The sequence below is a fragment of the Dermacentor andersoni genome, chromosome 3 (assembly GCF_023375885.2).
Source record: "Dermacentor andersoni chromosome 3, qqDerAnde1_hic_scaffold, whole genome shotgun sequence".
NCBI lineage: Eukaryota > Metazoa > Arthropoda > Arachnida > Ixodida > Ixodidae > Dermacentor > Dermacentor andersoni.
The window spans coordinates 192,349,118-192,367,381 of record NC_092816.1 but is presented as its reverse complement, the minus strand read 5'-3'; the positions used below and the strand labels follow the sequence as shown (position 1 = coordinate 192,367,381).

Sequence of the window (18,264 nt, the reverse complement as noted above, 5' to 3'; positions counted from 1 at the left end):
CTGGTGAATTCCGTCGGCTACGTGAGATGGTCGGTTTCTCTATGTGTGCGAGAGAAGGGGGAGCGCAGTGTCCTGGCGTGAGCCGGCTTTCCAACACATGCAAACTTTACAATTGCACTGCGTTATGGTAGCTGCATGCAGGCTGTTTCACAACACACATGCGAATAGAAAATTCGCGGCGCTTCGCGATGAAACCTGCGTCAAGGGTGGGACATAAACATGCACCTTCCATTCAGCGTGCTAACATGAAGGAGAACCCAAAGCATGCATTATTGATAAACTCTGGTAGTAATCGTCGTCACGGAAGTGGTTAGAGCACACTGTTGTTCTTGAGCGCTTCAAGTTCTTTTGCTTCACAGCAGCCTCCCACTTAGCTGAAAGCTTCTTGTCTTGCGGGAACTAATGGAACATCGTCGCGGCCGCTGGTGTTCGTGCAACCATAGGCTGCACAGAACGCCGGCATGATCGGCCTACAAGTTCAATTGATGCTGCGCACGTCAACTACCACTCTACATACACACAAACAAAGGAATGTAGGGTCGAGCGAAGCAGATTAGGACGACATGCACGCAGAAATAAGCACGGTCAGGCACGGTCGCAGAGACTGCGAAGGAACGGAACACCAGTGCTGACGTCACTACGCCACGGTTTCCGGTCTCCACTCGTATCGTCAGTGTCAGCAGCAGCGCGCGGCGCTCGACAGGGGGCGGAGCTACAGCGCAATTTTAACCAACGATTACGTCACTCTTAAGTGAAAAATCCCCCCAAAATTTTGCCTGCATGGTTTATAAGATTCCCGCGTCCTTATATGAGCGTCTTATCGAATTCGACAGACTCTTCAGCTTCCCTTAAAGGAATCGGTGTATATGACTGTGTTTTTGTACTTGCCAGTGATAATCTTTTTAACTACAACCCATACAGCATAAACTTCAGCAGTGAAAACAGAGGCATGTTTTGGTAGACGAATACTTCTTTCCCAATTTTCTGTTACGGTCCCTACACCCACGTGTTCTTTTGTTTTGGAGCCATCAGTGTAGAATTCCATGTGATCTTGATATTTGTCCTGAAGTGCACGGAATTCTTGTATAATGTGTTCGTGTGGGATGTCTCTTTTCTTTAGATATGTTAACGTCCAATCACATAAGTGTGTGAAATCGTACCACGGGGCCAACCGTTGTGGTTTCTTGGCAACCTGGAGGACTTCGTGGGGAATGTCATAATCCCGACAGTATTGCTCATACCGCAGGACAAGTGGCCTAATCATGTTCGGTTTATTTGTGTAGTGTAAGCGTGAGTTGCATTGTGTGAGGATGTTGTAGCATATGTGTTGCGGTGATGACTGAAGTACGTAGGAAAAAGTTAGTAATGCTCTGCGCTGCTGTAAGGGGGGTTCATTACACTCGACGTATAAACTTTGAATAGATGAAGTTCTGTAGGCACCACTTGCCAGTCGCAGTCCAAGGTTATGTACTGGATCAAGTCGTTGGATGTAGGACTGTCTGGCTGAGCCGTAAACCACGGAGCCGTAGTCTAAAAGGCTACGCACAAGAGACCGGTAAGCACGTAAAAGGCACGTTCGGTCGGAACCCCAGTGCTTATGAGACAAAATTTTAAGGATATTTAGAGCTTTATTTGCTTTAATTTTTAGTGCTTTTATGTGGGCTAGGAAGTTTAGTTTGGTGTCAAAGGTTACTCCTAAAAACTTATGGTCTTGTTTCACCGGCAGTATGACGTCATTCAATTTTAGGGCTGGATCGCTGTGTAGCCCTCGTTTCTGAGAGAACAAAACAGTAACTGTTTTCTGTGTGGAGAAACGGAAACCATTTTTGTTAGCCCATTGTGTAAGTTTATTTATTGTGAGTTGAAGCTGCCTTTCACAGGTTAGTAAATTTGAGGCACAGCAAGCCACTTGGAGATCGTCTACGTAAACAGAGTGCATAATAGACGACGGTATAATCTTATTAACTGAGTTCATTTTTACTATAAAGAGTGTCGTGCTGAGAACACAGCCTTGGGGAACACCATTTTCCTGTTTAAATGTATGAGATTGTACTGAACCTAGACGTACCTGAAATGTTCTATTAGACATAAAATCACTAGGCAGTTCAGCATTTTACGCCGGATGCCGAGGTCAGCCAGGTCTCTTAAAATTCCATATCTCCAAGTGGTATCATAGGCTTTTTCTAAATCGAAGAAAACTGCAAGAGAGTGTCGTTTGTGTAAAAATGCATATTGGATTTCATGTTCTAGACGGACAGGGTGGTCAGTAGTTGAACAACCCTTATTATATCCACACTGGTGGGGGTCAATAAGGTTTCTTGATTCTAAATTAATGAGGGTCTTATATTGATAATGCTTTCATATGATATTGCCAAACAGCTTGTGAGGTCAATAGGTCTGTAGTTACTTGCGGATATGGGGGATTTATCGGCTTTTAGAAATGGAACTGCTATTGCCTTTTTCCATTCTTCCGGCATTATGCCAGATTCCCAGATTAAGTTAAACAATTTAAGGAGAGCGTTTACAGATGCTTGAGATAAATGAGCCAGCATGGCATAGTGAATATGGTCGTGACCTGGCGCTGTGTTTTTCCCTGCTGAAAGAACTCTGTTTATTTCTTGTTGTGTGAGGGGGGAATTGTATGGTTCATTTGATGTGCCAGTAGTGGGCAGCTTCTGTTTTTCAGCAGACTGTTTGTACTTTGGAAATTCCTTTGTATAATGCAATAAACTGGATACATCACAAAAATGTTCTCCAAGTATATCTGCCTGTTCTTGTATTGTTGTTTGTGTGCCTGGACTTGTAAGTAACGGTATTGTGTAAGATGAGTAATCTCCCCAAAACTTTCCAACCTGTTCCCACATTCATTTAGATGCGACTAAACTGTTTATTAAAGATACATAGTTTTTCCACGATAATTTTTCTGCCTGCCTTCTGATAAATCGTGCTTTGGCTTTGGCCTGCTTAAGGCATAAGAGGTTGGTATAGGTGGGGTGTCTTCGTAACATGCCCCAGGTCCTATTTTGAAGCTTTCTTTTGCTTCTGTGCACTCAGGAGTCCACCAGGGGTAGATCTCTCTGCGCGGAAGGCTAGATGTTTGTGGTATTGTCTTTTCTGCCACTGAGATTATAACTTCCGTGATATTTTTATTAAGTTCATCAATACTAAGCTCTGGTGAAAAGACATTTTCCAGTTTCGCGTTCTCCATAAAAACCTGCCAGTCAGGGAGCCGTAATTTCCATCGGTGTGGTCTAGTTACTGGAGTTTGTGGTGGTGATAGCAGTTTGATGAGTGCGATAAGTGATCGCTACCATATGACGTGTCGAGAGCTTCCCATTTAAGATCAGTAAAAAGAGAGGGTGAACAAAAAGCTAAATCTAAACAACTAAAAGTGCGGGAAGTCGGTGAGAAATATGTTGGCGCACCGGAGTTTAAAGGCAGATGTCATTTGACAATAAAATCTTCAACGCGTTGCCCTCTTTGGTCAGTTTTGGCACTGCCCCAAAGAGTACAATGAGCATTAAAATCTCCTACTAAAACAAGCGGCTCCGGTAACTGATCTGTTAGATTTTCTAAGTCTTTAATAGTAAAATGTGTGTGGGGTGGAATATATAGTGAGCAAATGGTGATGGTTTTGTGGGACAGAATGGTGACAGCTATGGCCTCCAAAGATGTATTTAATTGGACATTTCGGGTAGGAGTGCCGCCCTGCACGACTATAGCCACTCCACCTGACAAACGGCTGGAACATTCGCGGTCCCTTCGGACAACAGTGAAGCCTCTAATGAATCGACTGTGTTTAGGGCCTAAGTTTGTTTCCTGTAGGCAAAGTGCGACTGGCGAAAACTTATTAGTTACGTCTTTAATGTCATCTAAATTGTGAATCAGTCCTCTGCAATTCCAATGCATGATAAAAGCCATAGTGGCAGAATTGAGAATGTTAACTTATATATATGTACTAAGCAACTGTAGGTGACATTTGTTAGCGGAAATGTACTATTGGAAGAATGGTAACCATTCAGGTTACCGGTCCCTTTGTTCGCATAGTTATTGTGAGCTTGTCTTTCTTAGTGCGCTCCAGAGAATGCTGATCTTTTGGCGTCGATGACGCCGGAGTTTTTGTGTCGACCTCTATAGCCTTCTCCGAGGTGCTGTATGGTCAAGAACGAGGCGCTGAGATGTGCGTCTCAGGCCTTGGAGTTCGATATAGACTGGGGCCCTGTGAAACCGGGGTCTGCAGGCCAGTCTTTAATGACGATGGAGCAGCACTGGCTGCTGCCACCAAGGGGACGGATGGAGTTACTACTGGGCCACTGACTGCGGTCCCTGTAGACTCCCGAGACCACTGCGGTGCTGTCCCCTGCCGCACCGCACTGGCGTAGGTTGTTAGAGGTAAGTGTGCTAATTTCTTTCTTGCTTCATAGAAGAAAATCTTCTCTTTCAGCGTAAGTGCAATTATCTCTTTCTCTTTTTTCCAGCAGGGGCAAGATCGTGAATATGCTGGATGATCTCCTTTGCAGTTTGTACAGTGTGGAGCAGCATTGCAGTTCTCTGACTGATGGTCATTGGCACTACACTTTGCACATGTTGATTTACCTCTACATGATTGCGATGCATGTCCGAACCTCTGGCACTTGAAACACCGCCTCAGGTTTGGGATATATGGTCTTACGTTGATCTTCAGATAGCCTGCATCAAGTGTAGTAGATACAATACTGGTACCAAAAGTAAGTATAACGTGTTTGGTTGGGATTTGTTCGTCATTTCTTCGGAGAGTTATTCTTTGAACCTTGATTACATATTGTTCTTGGAAACCTTCCAGGAGTTCTTCATCGCTGAGGTTTAAGAAATCTTCTTCTGATATTATGCCCCTGTTTGTGTTAAGAGAACGGTGTGCTGAGATTGTGACTTTGATGTCACCGACACTGGTGAGATCAGGGAGCTTTTCTATTTGGCCTTTGGTTTCGAGTTCAAGGAGGAGGTCCCCACTTGACATCTTTGAAACCTTGTATTGTTTTCCAATTTTTTCTGCTAGGTATTTTGCTACTAGGAATGGGGATAGTTTTCTCATTGGCAGAGATCCTTCACTGTGGATCACGTGGTAGCGTGGGAATGTTTCTACATTGGTTTTTGAAGTGAAATAAAAAATTGCTTCGGTGCACCCTCTTTTGTTAGGACGATCTGGAAGGAGGGGGGGGATGCATATGTCATGTCATTCTTAGAATATTCAGTGGTGATGATAGCCACCCACCACTGAGCCCAACAAGGGGACGCTACAAGGTTAGGAACATACCTGTAGACGTCAGCTATACAACGCCGCTATAACCTAATATATGTACCCAAGGCTGGGTAGATACACACAGTTAACCCTTGCTACCTGGAAAATGAGAAGTAAATTGAAGTGAGTAGAAGACAGGAAAGATTCAAAGTGTGAGAGAGAAAGACGAAGAGTGGAGAGGGGGACAGGAAGAGGCAACTACCGATTTCTCCCGGGTGGGTCAGTCCGGGGGTGCTGCCTTTTAGTGAAGCCGAGGCCAAAGGGATGTGTTGCCTCCGCCGAGGGGCTGTTAAGGTACAAACACCCGGCATCAGCTCAACCCCCAGGATCCCCTTTTCACCGGTCACAGCTAAGCCACGCACGGTTAGACGCGAGAGGGTCCAACCTTTTTTCTGCCTGCCTTGCTAAAAGTTTACTGCAAAATATCGCGTGACGCATACGTCACAGGCCCCGCTTTCATTTTTTCTCTCCTCGCTTTTTTTCGGCGCAACGCATTTCCTCTGACCGCGCCGCGCGCGAGCTGTTATCTCGTTCGCGCAGCGCACGATTTTGCGCGCTGTGCACAAGGAAACATGACTAGCGGTATAATTCAGTGCTACACGAATACTGAGACAGAACAAGCAGATCGCAGAGCATAATCACGCGCTGGCACACGGTAGAAAATGGCATAGTTTTGGTACCTGCACACATCACTGCACGACCGTGGGAACAAGCAGACAAAGCGGAAGTACATCTCTCTTGCTTCGATGCGAAGTAAAACAGAAAACACGCAGACATTCCCTTCAAGTGCTTTATTGTTTCTCTGAACTTTAATTTTTCAATTCAAGCAACAGATCACACAAATAACAGATGTTGCCTTGAATAATTCTCGAAGTCATGTGTCACCACAAGCGACGTCAGACTGCGGACACAACTACATAGGCACAAGAACACGACTATGTCCCCGTCTGGCTTGGAGTGCGGTTGCTGCCAGGGAAAGGGAAAACGGCATTTGGATTTAAATTTCAGATCTTTCTACGGTGCGCAGCGATGTAATTCTTTGCAAACACGATTGTTAGAGAGCATTGTATGCTCTGCGCTTGTCAGCTCAAAATGGCCGGACCTGGTGAGGGGCCCTTTAACATTATTGGGCAGTGGTCACTCCCAAAGGGGTTCATGAAAATGGACCACTCCATGTATGGCATTAGTGTACTCGACACTATGCTAAAGTCTATGGAGGAGTATGTATTATGTGCTACGCTGTAGTACGTCGGCTCTTTCTTATTGAGTATACACGTTCCTGAGGAAAAGAAAGTTTTCAATTAGGCAACCTCTCACATCGCAACGAGAGTCTTCCCACAAAGTGTTATGTGCGCTTAGATATCCGACAACTATGTATGGCACCGGAAGTTCATCTATGTAAAGTTTAAATTCGGTTTTATTAAGTTGATAATTAGGAGGGATGTATACAGAGCTGAGGCATGCAGACAGGACACAAGAGTAAAGAAGTGGACAACACGAACGCCGACTATCAACTTGTTGTGTCCATTGCATTATGAATCCTTACCAACTAGCTCAGCGTTCTGTCATTCTAAACAGAGCTGATACTGAACTGGGCTAGCTTGTCAAACAACACCCTTCGAACAGCAGCTGCCTCTAGGGGCGTACAAAGTTTTAATTCCCAGCACGAAACACCTCTGTCAATTATCATAGCCACACGACCGGATGACACAACAGTGTCATCATGGCCTTTACAAAAAATAGCATACTCTGGAAGAAAATCTATTTGCGTATGTTTGAAGTGCGTTTCTTGAACACACAGCACCCTGGGACTAAATTTGCGAAGGAGCTCTTTAACGTCAAGATTGTGAAGGAGACCTCTAACGTTCTAATGCAGTATTTGAGTGCCCTTCCATCTTAAGAGTTTTCTGCTGTGTGGTTTTAGTTAGCTTACAAAACTTTTCACAGGCCCTGTAATGTGGGATTTCTCTTTTTTGGAGCAGTTGAGATATTGTCGCCGCTCCTTCAGCGCTGGCAGCGCCTTCTGGCTGGTTGTTGTGTCCATTGTCTCTTGTGAAGTGCTGGACAAGTGCTCTCGCAAGCACTGTGTTTGACGTGAAGGCTTCGTCTCGGGTGGATGGCCTCACTGGCAGCTCACTATGTGTGAGCCAGAAGCCGTTGTGTCGATGCCCCCTGGGACACCACATCGGCAAAGCTGTTCTTGGGCAGGTATGACATGCACCTTCGTGGCTCTTTAAATTAAATATTCTCTTTCACTTTGGTAGTTACTTTTTTTTTTCATTTTTCTATGATGGGCACGAATGCGAGTATGCGACATGCTCCCCATCAAAGTTCAAACAGTAGAGGGAGTTTTCACATGATTCAGAGGAGTACCCATGAGCACTGCTTAGCACAATTTTGGCGGCCTCAGCAGTTCTGCGAACTGTAGCCAAATCGCTGGCATTTGAAACATCGCAAAGGGTTTGGGACATATGGTCTTACCCGGATCTTCACATGCCCTGTCTCAATACTCCCAGGAAGTACACATGAACCAAAGGTGAGTATCAGGTGCTTGGTCTTGATCTTTGTCATCACGCCTTAGCATAATTCTCTAAACATTGACTACATTTTGCTCGCTCCAGCCTTCTAATATTTCAGCTTCTGTCAGCTTCATCAGGTCGTCCTCGAAAACAACACCACGAGTCGTGTTCGTCATGTGGTGCAGGGTCACTGTCACTGGTACATCACCAAATGACACTAGGCTATGCAGTTTCTCATGTTGCTTTTTATCACGGAGTTCAAAAAGGAGGTCACCGCTAGCCATCTTTATTATTTATAATTTACTTGGACATACTACAGTGCAATAAGCATTATAGCAGGGGCGGATTAACAGAAGAAAACTATACAGAGACAAGTATGATACGATGAGGGTGATGTGCTAGGACCATTCATCCTGGATGGCAGATACAAAACTTCACGGCAAGCATGAGCGAATAGACCCAGGTAAGGAATTCCCATCTTCTATGGAACGAGGAAAAAAGCTGAATTTAAGGATATCAGTGAGTGCAAAGTAGAGCATCAAGTTCAAGTTGTGATGTCTCGTTGATGACTCTGGCGTGAGGTTAGTAAAGTTTTTTGAAAGTCTAACGGAAGAATTGATGACGCTATGCAAGAAATGTAACGATGCTATGCGGCGATATAAATAGAGCGAAGTTAAATTCAAGGAACAAAGTGAAGAAGAGGGTGAAAAGTCATGGTCATAACGGTGACATATAAATCTTACAGCTTTTTTCTGAATTGCTTCTAGCCTGTTAATCTCACACTCCTTATAAGGGTTCCAAACGACAGATGCTTAGTCAACAACAGGACAGATTAGCAGTTTCTATAACAGTAGTTTAGTATCTTTTAGAGAGCTGGATAGTGTACGACGTAGGTAACCTAATTTTTTTAGTGCTTTGTTACAAATGTAATCAATGCAATTAGACCATGACATATTATGCGTAAAAATGACACCAAGATACTTATACTCTGATACCCTATACTTAGGATGGTTACTGAAGGAGTAATGAAAAAGAGAAGATTTTTTTACAGAAGGACATAAGGACGGTTTTACCAAAGTTAACGTTCATATGCCAGATGTTGCACCAAGTGCAAAACCTAGCAAATGACTCTTGGAGGCAGTAATTATCATCAGAAGAGTTATTAACTTCATATAAAACACAATCATTGGCATAAATAGGAATGTTAGAAGAGATGTTAAAAGGCAAATCATTTATGTACATTAAGAAAAGTGGTGGCCCAAGAACGGAGCCTTGGGGAACTCCAGATGGACTCCAGATGTCACATCAATAAGTCGATTCGGTTGAGCTATAAGAGACGAACTGGGAACGAAGTGAAAGAAAGCTTGAAATCCACTTAACTATTGGAGGATTATTTAGTACAGCATTAGGTTTAGCAAAAGTTTAGAATGTAATACTGTGTCAAATGCTTTAGAGAAGTCTATAAAGATAGTGTCAACCTGGCTTCTAACATTAAGGTTAAGAAAAATGTCACACGTAAACACGACTGCATTGTACTAAAACCGCGCCTAAACCCATACTGTATGTTGGATAGCAGATTATGAGGTTCCAGGAAAAGCACCATGTGTTTTTGAATTATGTGTTTTAAGATTTTGCATGACTGTGATGTTATTAAAATTGGTCTGTAGTTTGATAGACTGCTTATCACTGGATTTATAAAGAGGAAGCACTTTAGCTAACTTCCATGAGGAAGGAACAGAGGCAGATGATAAAGATGATAAAGAAAGCCCGATGGCCCCAATAAACAATACCATGGCTGCATGTCAGCTCGTCTTTCTTTTGGAACATAGGTCGTAATGCTTCTTGTGTTGCCGACAATTTCCATGGCCAGCCTTCCCAAACATAACACATAACCGCCATTAGCGTGCTATCACGTGCCGTCATTATGGCCAAATTGTGCGACGGCACCACCGCTGTGTGCAGATGGTATGTTAGCAGCCCGTACTCCCGTTCATCTTTCAACATCAACTTCACTGTCTTGTCATCATGTGGCGCTTGCACGGGAAGACGGCTATGACAATTATGTCATTTCCCAATTTGTACTCAATGGAATACTTGTAACCACTGAGTAAAAGTGCCCAACACTGTGTCCTTGCTGCTGCCAAAGGTGATATTCGTTTATTGGGACTAAAAAGACGCATCAGCGGCTTATGATCTGTGACCAATGTAAATTGGTTTCCCAGCAAATATTCGCGACACTTCGTCACGCCGAATACCACCGCTAAGGCTTCGCGCTCAATCTGAGCATAATTTCACTCGGCTGAAGAACGGTGCGAGATCGAAACCAGATTGGTTGGTTTACGCCGTCCACTCTGTGGTACAAGACGGCCCCGGTACCGCATGAGGATGCGTCCGTTTCCAAAACGATTGGTTTTGTTGGGTCATAGTGGGTCAAAATATGCACCTCCTTTATCAACTGCTTCACTGCCTCGTATGCATTTTCTTGCTTAGCTTCCCATTGCCAAGGCCTGCTCTTTCTTAACAACTCATATAATGGCACAAGCACTGTAGCCAAGTTCCCCAAGAATGCGTTGTAATACGTAATGAGACCTAGTAGCAAGGGAAGTTCCGTTACACACGTAGGTTGAGGCATTCGTAAGAGCGCGTTGATGTTTTTCGTCTTTGGTCTCAGACCTTTTACCCTAATACAGTGACCAAGGAATTCCACCTCCGACAGACGGAACCTGCATTTGAGCGGGTGAAGTTTAACACAAGCTTCCCTGAACCGGTGGAACACCTTGCGCAACGTGTCACAATTTCCTCTTTTCTCGGCGACCACCACATCGTCTAAGTACACTTGCACACCCGGTAGACCTTGCAACAGTGCTTCCATTTGCTTCTGAAAAACCGCCGGTGCTGATGCCACCCCAAACGGTAGCCGGTTGAAACTATACAACCCTTTTGGCATGTTTATCATCAGCAGCTTCTTTGTCGCGTCATCTATTGGTAGCTGGTTGTATGCATCCTTCAAATCTATTGTACTGAATACTTCCCCTCCGCTGAGCTTCGCAAGTATGTCCCTTATCTTTGGCAGCGGATATTGTTCTGTGTGGCATGCTGTGTTGACTGTCGTTCTAAAATTGCCACACAAGCGAATGGAGCCGTCCTTCTTGATGACGGGAGAGAGTGGCGCCGCCCACTCGGCGCTGGCGACCTGCATCAGTATGCCCGTCTGCCAACCTTTCGATTTCTGCACTTACAGGCTCTTGTAGCGCATACGGTATAGAACGATCCTTACAGAATCGCGGTACGGTTCCTTCGGGTAACTGCAAATGAACCGGAGACCTCTTGATTAATCCTAGCCCTGGCGAAAACAGATCGGCATATTCCACCCTCAGCGTAGCAGCGATGGTAATTTCTTCAGCAGCTCGCGGCTTACCGTCCTTGACGTCCACATGGAACACTGGGCCACTGATCAGCTGAAATGCTTGCATTATGTCTCGCCCACACGGGTTTGGGCCTGAGCAGCCGAGCACCACTAGCGTCGCGTTGGCGGTTTTCCCATCGTAGGTGACAGGAACTTTCAGCAGTCCTTTCACCGGTAGTCTCCTTAGGAAGCAACTCAGTTGAAATGACGACTTGTTGAGCCTGGGCCAGCGGTGGCGATGCTGGGCATAAGTTGGCCATGTCACTATTGACATTGGTGACCCTGTGTCCACTTGCATCTTCACAGGCACCCCTTTCCACTGTAACATTCGCCATATCGGCCGAACCAGTCCTGTCGACGACTCACGGAGGTGTAACAGGAACTGTCCGTAGTCGTAGTTGTCCAAGGAAGGTTCCTCACAGTGAGCTACGTTTTCTTGGCGTGGCTTGGAATTGCACATTGCAATTGAATTGAATTGCACATTGCAAGCCAGGTGTCCCCTCTTCCGACAAGAGAAACACTCAACACGGCGGAACCTGTATTTGGCGGTCTTGTGGATGTCGCTTCCGCAGCAAAGGCAGCCGGTCTGTACTTCATTGTTTGATTTTGCCATCCTCTCTGACTGTGGTCTTCTGGAGAACTTCTGCCGCTCTTGCTTTGTTCGCACTGCGTGGACGCCCTCTCTGATTGGTCCATCTCCCATCTGTTGTACATTGCGTGCCGCCATCTCAGCGGCTAGCGCCACATCCTCTGCTTCCTGCAGTGTGAGCGTGTGCCTTTCTAGCAGATTACGACGCAGTCCAGCATCCCGTAGACTGCAGACAAGCCTGTCACGCAGCATTCTCTCTAGCACCTGGTCAAAGTTGCACCTATTAGCCATTTTCCGTAGCTCGACAATGAAGTTGCTTGTCAACTCGTCAGCTTGCTGATTCCTTGTGAAAAACTGTTAAGGCTCCGCTATCTCGTTGCCTTTCGGTGCAAAGTACTCGGTCAGTTTTTGAACTGCTGCTTCGTACGTCAGATCCTGAATTTTGTCAGGTGCACAACGGCCTGCCAGGAGATCTACCATACTCCAGCATCCCGTAGACTGCAGACAAGCCTGTCACGCAGCATTCTCTCTAGCACCTGGTCAAAGTTGCACCTATTAGCCATTTTCCGTAGCTCGACAATGAAGTTGCTTGTCAACTCGTCAGCTTGCTGATTCCTTGTGAAAAACTGTTAAGGCTCCGCTATCTCGTTGCCTTTCGGTGCAAAGTACTCGGTCAGTTTTTGAACTGCTGCTTCGTACGTCAGATCCTGAATTTTGTCAGGTGCACAACGGCCTGCCAGGAGATCTACCATCTTGGTACTAAGGGCGGCAACAAGTAAGGCCCGATGCTTCTTCGGATCGACAATCTGGTGGGCTTCGAAAAAAGCTTCTGATCGCATCTGATATGCGTCCCACTTGTCGTCCCCTTCGTAGAAAATAGGCGGCGCGGCTTGTGTCGCCATGCTTTACCCTGGCCGTGGGGGTTAATCCTCATCGCCACTGAAGTAATGGACGCAGGAACAGGAATCAACGCACGTTTATTGAGTTAGTCGTTTAAGTAGTCAACTCTGGCGTGACGTCATGTCACTCAGGCATTGACGCATGCGCTCGTGGCGTGCATGAATTGCTGACATCACATCAGTCACAACGACTGTTCCTACCTTCTTCATAGCGATTAGACTACCAACTTGTGATGAAATGGCATTGTAAGCGGTTTACCTATAATGATTATTCCCGAGCTTCACAAATTAAAGTGCGTTTTGTCTTCTTTGCCTCTTACTAACATTACTGCTTTGAGGCAATGCTCTCAAATTTGGAATGTTAAAACTTAGGGATTTTTTTTTTTATTTCACTAAGATTGCTTCTTTGAGAACCCTTCATATTCACAATCAAGACATGCTCACGCCAGATTTAATTCGCGCATAACGGGGATAGCTATACAATAGCGTTGCTGCATTTTTGACAGAGTTGCAGACGGCAGCGCTTGCCCTTGTAACCCACTGATACGTAAATAAGTAATGTACGACTGCTGTCGGGACGCAAGTGGTGGGTGATCATGCATTTTAGTGACGCTACCAACAATGTATACATTACAGGCTCAAAAACAAAATACACGAAATGTCAGCGGTGTCACGCGGCGACTTTGACGAGTCCGAATGATCATGTAGCACCCGAAGCTACTCACCGCAAGCGGCGAAGGCTCGAGCATATAACACGAAACTAACAGCGCACGCCGACCACCACTGCCGGTAGTGACAGTCGAGTTGTTGTGAGCAATGCTCATAAAACAGGCTAAACAGACAGCGAAGCTTTTAGCTCGAAAGACCGCTGAACCTGAACGTGGTCTGCCTGCGGATAGAAGAATGAGCGCCAGTTATAAGTGGGTGTCGCAGGTTGTGCGCGATGCACGTGCTCACCTTGCGCTGCACACAGGACGCGTCGAAGTCCAGCATGGCCCGTATGTCTTCCATCGCGAGCTGCCGCCTAATTCAATTCACACAGGCAGCCGTAGCGGACGGACAGATGCGCGTTGCGCGTGAGGACTCGCCGAGATTCGGCGACGTTCACTCATGTGCTGCGTTGAAAACACGGAGTACACGTGCTTGGCTGAGTAGTATGTTTGTATTTTCAGCGCAAAAACGTTGCCGCTTTCGGATGTCAAAGCATGGATTACAGGGTTGCCAGATCGCTCAAACCACAGATAGCCAAATAGCCAGTGTAGCCAAAAGCGAAACTTTTGGGTAGCCTAAAAGTAGCCAAAAATCTTTGTCTTTTTGTGGAGTCATTTCTTAAGTATATTGAATTAATTTTCGGCCCAAATACCTACATATTAGTTTTTCCACGCATGACCTCCGCGCGCATCGTCACGGAGGCCATGCGGCACGAAAAGCAGATGCTGCACAAACGCCATTGCAGAAACGCAGACATGCAGGCAAATTCACGATAAGTCAAACGCGGTTTCCATTGCAAATGCACTGTTTTATTTTTCCCAGAACACCAAAAAATCACAAAAAGAACAACACACAAATTACACCGCGCAATAAACACGCTAAGCAATGGCATGCATTCAGGCGTTCAGTATTATTACTTACAGCTCATAATAATTTCGCTTATCACCACACAATGCACTAAACGGAAAACCACAAAAATTTCAAGACAAATTCTAGCACAGTAGATGGCAGTTGGATGCTATGATTAAGCATCACGAGCTTATTCATAAGTGGAACTGCTTGGTCCGCACAAAGTGTCAGAGTAAACAGCACAAAAATTCTTGGCCCGGTTTAAAATCCTTGCAGCAGCCTCCGTTCTCGGCCAGGCCAAACTTCACGTGGAGGAGCGCTACCAATGTCTCGTTCGACATTGTATTTCGAAGGTCGGTTTTAATGAGCGAGACCTGGCTGAACACTCGTTCGACAGCCCGCGGAATTTGATAATTATAAGGGTAGCGATAGCAAAGACAGGAGGGGGGTTTAGAGTTGTATAGGGAACTGATGGCTGTGGTGCAACGGAAGGGGATTAACGTGACGTAATTTTACTGCTAAGCATTGAATTCGTGGTAAAATAAAAGTCGTGTTGTTGGCTTATTTCACGTGGCCTTTGATTGAAGAATAGGCCTTTCTGCGAATGTTTTGTATGTGCTGCTGCAAAAGCTGGCTATTTTCTGCTTCCCCTTGCCACCGTTACTAAATTTGTGGACAAGTGCAAAATAATGTGATGCGTATTTCCGTTTTTAGTGCAATGTGCGGGGATGCGCGAATCTCACGCGTCCCCTGATATCTTGTTTCCCCGCATAGCTCCCATCTGCAGTGCGGCTTCGCCGCGTTGCCTGGCGCCCGCGGTGGTCGGAGTAGTACAAGCGCAGTGCGAGAGATGGCGCGAGTGTTGCGCTGCCTCGAAACGAGCGGTTTGGATTTTGTGGCGAATGGACGTGCTTTTCGGGGCTCCGTGGCGACGACGAAATCATGAGTTTTTGTGCATTCTTTGAGCTTGCTTCTGTTTTTATTTGCTGGTTTTTTGCATTTAAATAGTAATTGGGGGGTTTTCCTTTTCTTTCCTTTTTTTTTGTCCTCGTATTTCGGGTGTGCTTCGTGTACATTTGTTTTGCAGGATGATTAGATCGTCCTTTCGTGCCACGTGTTCCAACACGTGCAGCCGAGTGGGACGTTGAGTGTTTGTAGTCTTTAAATAGTAGCTTGGAACTGGTAAGACAAATAGCTATTAGTGGTTTTACTGTGCGTGTTTGGTAGAAAAGAGAGAGCGTGGCCGCGTGGTTGAGCGCGTGCGAGACCGTGTCATACCTTTGGTCTCCGCGGCATTGTTTTTGAAACAGTGGTGAGAGTTGCTTTGCGGCATTTTGAGGATTTGGATCCTGTGCGTATCGGTTTTTTTCTAAAAGGCACGTGCTCTGCATTGATATAGTATTAAAGTATTTGCAAAAAGCCATGCAATACATGGCGAGAAAGCCGGTAAAGCAGGCAAAACGGGGGGGGGGGGGGGTCCCTCAAGGAAGATGAGGATACAGGTGAGAATGGAGAGGGTGTCGAATCAACCGGCACACAATGTGATGTCGATACTAGGCTGCAGAAAATGGAGTCTTTCCAGGAAGAGCTTCTCAAACAGGTGCAAGAGCTCAAAAATGAGCTAAACAGGGAGCGTGAGGCACAGAACGTAGTTGAAAAGAGACTTGAAGCAGCTGAGGAAAAGCTGAACAGGGCCGCCATTGTGACCGAGAATGTGCGTGACAATGGAACGCAGACCCCCGACGCGACAGGCGCGGGAGGGTCAGAGAAATACGTGGAACGCAGGCAGGGTGATGAAGGGTTAGCTGGAAAGAGCAGCACCTACCTTGAGGCCGCTACGCGAAAAAAGCAAGAGCCCAGGGGACAATGCTCCTTGTCGAGTCCGAATCACGCGGAAAATGACAAAGGGAAGCAGGGAGAGGTAGGAGAGAGTGAAAGGGTGATTATCGCTGGCGATTCAAACCTGGCTGGGTGCTCAAAAGCAACTGTGGAGAGGGTGAAAGGCGATAAAAGAGTGGCGGTAGGGACATTTCTGCGGCGCACACTCGGTTCTGTCATGGAGCGAGCAAAAGAAAAGCTCGCGGAACATGCCCACGTGCGCAACCTCGTCATAGTAGCAGGTGGGCTAAATGACGTTCTAAACAGGAAAGGGCCAGGACTAAAGCCCCTCAATCTCCCAAAGTAGCGCCATTCGCTTCCCTCCTCCTCCGCTTGGCGCGGCCTCGACGGTGGCGCCGCCGGTGGTGGGCCTGCCGTAGCAGACGACGGCTAACACGCTACGGGAGGAAATCCGCAGAAAAGTTCGTTCGAGCCCTGCGGAGCAGTTTTTTCAATCGAGATCTTTCTTCGTCAATCGGTATAATCGGCCTTTAGAATTTCGTGTTAGAATTGCGGAGGAAATAGAGAAAATGACCATTATTCAAGGCGTACTTAAGGCGTAAAGCGCGCGACGTTGAGAGTTCGTGTTGCTGAAACACGACGCAAGCACGCGGTGTACTCAAACACGCGCGTAGTTACCAAAGTTTCAGGTGTTGACATCGTGAAAGTATGTGTACGTGGTTTCGTAGCGCTCACTCTGTTTTCCGTTCCCTTTGATTACACCTACCTCCTTCCTTTTTTGCTCTTCCTGAGCTGCGCTACAAGCCTAAAAAAAAAGTAATTCACGTACCTGCACGACACTTTTGTTCGGTCGGCACGTGAGAGATTCCGGCTGTGTGCGGTCAGGAATGCCTGGCAACAGGGCCGTTTTTTCATTGCGGGGTGCTTTGGTAATCGTAACGATATATTGTTTTTTTTTTTTACAAGTACTGCTCCAGGAGGGCACATGTAATGGCTAACGGAGGCCTCTGTAGAGCACGTAACATTACACTAATGCAGGCGTCGCAGGGAGTGTTCGCATACAAAATTGGCTGTCCGCGATCTTATACCCCCTTGGCATGCACAGGCTTCAGCGAGCCCCATCTAGCGCTGGTTCTAGCTTTGGTGTTCCCGTTGCCGCTTTGGTGCCCTGAAGGCGCCGTCAATAATGCGAAATAATGACAAGTTGTTACACTAGTAAATAAAATTTATTGAAGAAATACAATCGCGCCGAGGCGCCAACTTCTAAAGCAGCGCTAGCGCACGAGTATTATGAAACGCCAACGAGGAATTTACCGGCCTACGTACGACTCTACGATCAAAGTGCTCGTTAAACATTCCCAGGCGAGCTAGATAAAGTTATCCGGAGCCATCCACTACGACCTCCATCCTAGCTTTAGTCGCTTCGGAACGTTAAAAACATTAATCACCACAAACCAAATCAATACATGCGGGCGTACATTCGAAGCTAAAAGACTGCATCGTAAGTCATAGTCAGCCTTGCAATAGCGTTGAGAATGTGCTAACTTCTGGTGGAACTCAAAACACACCCTGAATAAGGTCGCTTTTATGTCACAGGCCAGCTGCAGATGCGTGCATTTCACCACAAGACGATACTACATGAAACAAAGAGAGCACATTCGAAAAAATGAAAGTCAAACAACGCGCTAAAAACCACGCAGAGCATGAACACCCACTTTTTCGAAGCGGAAGGCGTGAACTAGGCTCAATATAAGAGGTTGTGAGTAGCCGTGGCCCTTACTTCAATAAGCCGTGCGCTCTTTGCCACTTCCTCGAAGTCAGCCCGCCCGATCCTGCGAATCCACACTTTTTGCGTTGCGCCCGCCGGACGGCAAAGCAAAAAGCTTTTTGCCCTGGCTGTGTCTGTTGCGGCAAACGAAGGTGCAGCAGCATGGCATCGCAATTAAGTTCTCGGCCTTGCACATTCTATTACGCTAACGCACTCCGTCAGTCCGCCTGCCGTACTTTCGTCGCGCAGGCCCAACAATGGAGGTCGGCGCGCGTTGGAAAGATAAAATATACAAAAGCGCGGCGCCTGCTCCGCGCTGGAAAGAAAAAAATATACAAAAGCGTGGCGCCCGCTTCCACGTGACACAGATTGGCCAATGGGAGAGCGGAGGAGGCTGGGGCGCCAG

At 46.4% G+C, this 18,264-nt stretch overlaps 1 protein-coding gene across 2 annotated transcripts in view; it reads right to left on the bottom strand.

The window, feature by feature from the left end:
- LOC126524404 (focadhesin) overlaps positions 1-13,908 on the bottom strand; it is a 392,101-nt gene extending 378,193 nt beyond the window's left edge. For both annotated transcript variants that reach the window (XM_050172727.3, XM_050172728.3), the window contains exon 1: positions 13,649-13,908. In XM_050172727.3, the coding sequence (XP_050028684.1) occupies positions 13,649-13,702 (54 nt within the window). In that variant the 5' untranslated portion in view covers positions 13,703-13,908. The remainder of the gene's footprint in view (positions 1-13,648) is intronic.
- Positions 13,909-18,264: the final 4,356 nt, after the last annotated feature.